Here is a 2587-nt window from a genome sequence, read left to right on the forward strand (position 1 = left end):
GTCTTTAAATCTCTGGCTGAGGTCAGAATAAAGAGCCATTAAATGTTTGACAATAAGTTTTCGCTAATTTGAAATATTTAGAAACTGAGCATTCTCTCCAAGTGTTGTTTGTATTGAAAAAAATTTGCAACAAACGCAGATATTATACTTTTAGTTTTAATATAATTTAATTGATCACCATATGGCTTCAAATTGGTAAAGTTAAATTTGAAAAAATAAGTCAGTTATGCAGAACATCGTATGCAAATGTTTAAATATTATATAAGGTGTCATTGTATTTGTTTTAATTTGGAAATGGTCGACAAAAAGCCGTTCGATGTTATGTATTACAATAAATTGAGTTGAAATTTGTTCCAAATATTTGATTATGTGAATCTATATATATTTTATTAATGATACATATGTACATATAGGTAAGTAAATGTATATTATGTTTAAGTGAAATAAAACAAAAGTTTAAATACAAATTAAATAACACTTTATTGCCTAGTAACAAATGTGACGAATAAAAAACAAATACATATTCAAGTTTTGTTATCGTTGGCCTTGCTGCGTGCGATGCAGTCTCGGAATTCTTGAACTTCTGTTTGGCATTTTCTCCAGTCCTGTGTGCTCGCTATACATTCCTTGAATCAAATAAAGCAATAATTTACGTAAATCCACAATATGATTGAATTTTTATTCATATATACATACATACATAGTTGTGTACTATTAGACTAAGCATGCAATCGACTTCTCGTCAGGAATATTGCGTTCAGTATTTGCCTTTTAATATTTGAATGGATTATTCGGATATGATTAAAGTTGACAGTATATCTCCTTTGCCTAGTTTGAACCCGGCAAAGTATACTACGGGTCTTAAAATTCTAGAGTTTTGAGGTTATGTCGTAGACGTGTGATGATTACCTGTACTTTGTAATGTAATTCTAAGCAGCCTGTCTTCTTCAGCATCCTTTCAACGGGATCGTCGTCGTTATCCAACACCACATTCTTTGTCGGTGTCATTTTGACAGTTGTCCGGTGATGACAGCTTTGGTCGTAACAGCGATTTTTTTCGTTTGATAATTTTTTCATTTCTAATAAAAAGGGATTTTTGGGATACAATTTTTGACCATTTGGATTTTAATGTTACAACGATAAAAATAAAAGGCTTGTATTTCTGTCAGTTTGTATTAAATGGCTAGTATCCCCCGGTTTGTGTAAATATTAAAAAGTCAGTATTTATATTGAATGGTCAGTACTAATGTTAAATGTTAAGTTTTATTTTGACGATTAGCCAGTATTACCTTTGGGTTGGTATCAACATAAGGTTGTTACGATCTTATTTATGTATTTATAATAAATTGCTAATTAATGTATAACAAGAGTAACAACTAAAAATATAACATCATTTACAAAAATACTATAATTAGTAACCATAACATAATATTATAATGCCAAACATTGCATTTATTAACTTATATAATTACATCATCTTCCACAGAGGTATCCATTAGCACTCTTCAATAAAGCACCAATGTTATTAGCTCTCAAGGAAGGGCATTATAGATTTGAACACCTCCTGCAGTTATTGCTTTCTTAACTCTGCCCATAATTAATTTATTCCTATTTATAGTTTTATAATTATGTAAATCTCTATTCCTCACTATGTAATTATTAAAATATTTGGGTAATAGATTCTTATCTAGCTTATATACAAATTTTAAAGTGCTTAATTTAAGTCTATTAAGATCTTGATAGACAGTTCCATCCAACAGGCATTGTCATTTGTTCTGGCGAATGTATGTATGTCAGATTTCCAATTTATATTCAACTCTTTTTTGACATTTAATCCACATTATTTTTACTTTATCTATGTACGTAGTAACAATAGATGAAGTTTTGTGATCATGCGAAAATTCGAACTCGAGATTTTGACTGATTCGAACTCAGAATCGATCACTGATCACGTTTTCATGATCTAGAAAAAATGTGTGTGTGTGTGTGTGTGTGTGTGTGTGTGTGTGTCTGTGTGTGTCTGTGTGGGTGTGTATTTTGGGGATATTTTTAACACCGTTAGTCCTATCGAACTGAAACTTAGTATCGGTTACTGAAATTCTTATCGACACGACGTAAATTTTTTTCAAATTTTTAAGTTGACCGGAAATGGTACCTCGCCTTATAGGTGTACTCTTTTTTTAAGTTTTTGAATTCAATTATCTCCCAAACCAAATATTTAAATATTTCTATCTGAACCGGAAGTAGTACTTTTACTCTAGAGAATCGAAGTTTTTTATGTTTTTTTCAGAAACCTTTTGGTTTATTGAACTGAAATTTCATATCTAGAAGTTAAAGTTTAATACCAAGTTAATTATAAAATTTAGTTAGCATCCGTCAACCGGAAGTAGCAGTTTACTCTTGTTCGATTTTTCTTCCACTATTTTTTTCGACCCCTTAAACATGTGTGTTCGTCACAAAAAAATTCAAGTATAATTCTTGTTGCAATTTGATGAAACTGAAAAAAAGTTATTAAATTTTATAAACCGGAAGTGGGATTTTTTTCACTTAGAAAGGTCAAAAATGTTGTGCCCACTACTCTGTCCGC

At 30.5% G+C, this 2587-nt stretch overlaps 1 protein-coding gene across 1 annotated transcript; it reads right to left on the reverse strand.

Moving 5' to 3' along the window:
* Positions 1-490: 490 nt before the first annotated feature.
* Positions 491-1046, reverse strand: LOC143913735 (uncharacterized). The gene is made up of 2 exons (XM_077433714.1): positions 910-1046; positions 491-626 (listed from the first exon to the last, which is right to left on the reverse strand). Exons 1-2 carry the CDS (start codon positions 1006-1008, stop codon positions 525-527), a joined length of 201 nt encoding a protein of 66 aa, XP_077289840.1. The 5' UTR covers positions 1009-1046; the 3' UTR covers positions 491-524.
* Positions 1047-2587: the final 1541 nt, after the last annotated feature.

This window comes from Arctopsyche grandis, chromosome 6, assembly GCF_051622035.1.
Source record: "Arctopsyche grandis isolate Sample6627 chromosome 6, ASM5162203v2, whole genome shotgun sequence".
NCBI lineage: Eukaryota > Metazoa > Arthropoda > Insecta > Trichoptera > Hydropsychidae > Arctopsyche > Arctopsyche grandis.

What these genes read in the sequence shown, in the direction of transcription:
- LOC143913735 (XM_077433714.1), bottom strand. Translation starts at nt 1,008, where the DNA reads ATGACACCGACAAAGAATGTGGTGTTGGATAACGACGACGATCCCGTT. An exon ending in AATTACATTACAAAGTACAG is followed by an intron (nt 627 to 909) that starts GTAATCATCACA and finishes ATTTGATTCAAG; the next exon opens with GAATGTATAGCGAGCACACA.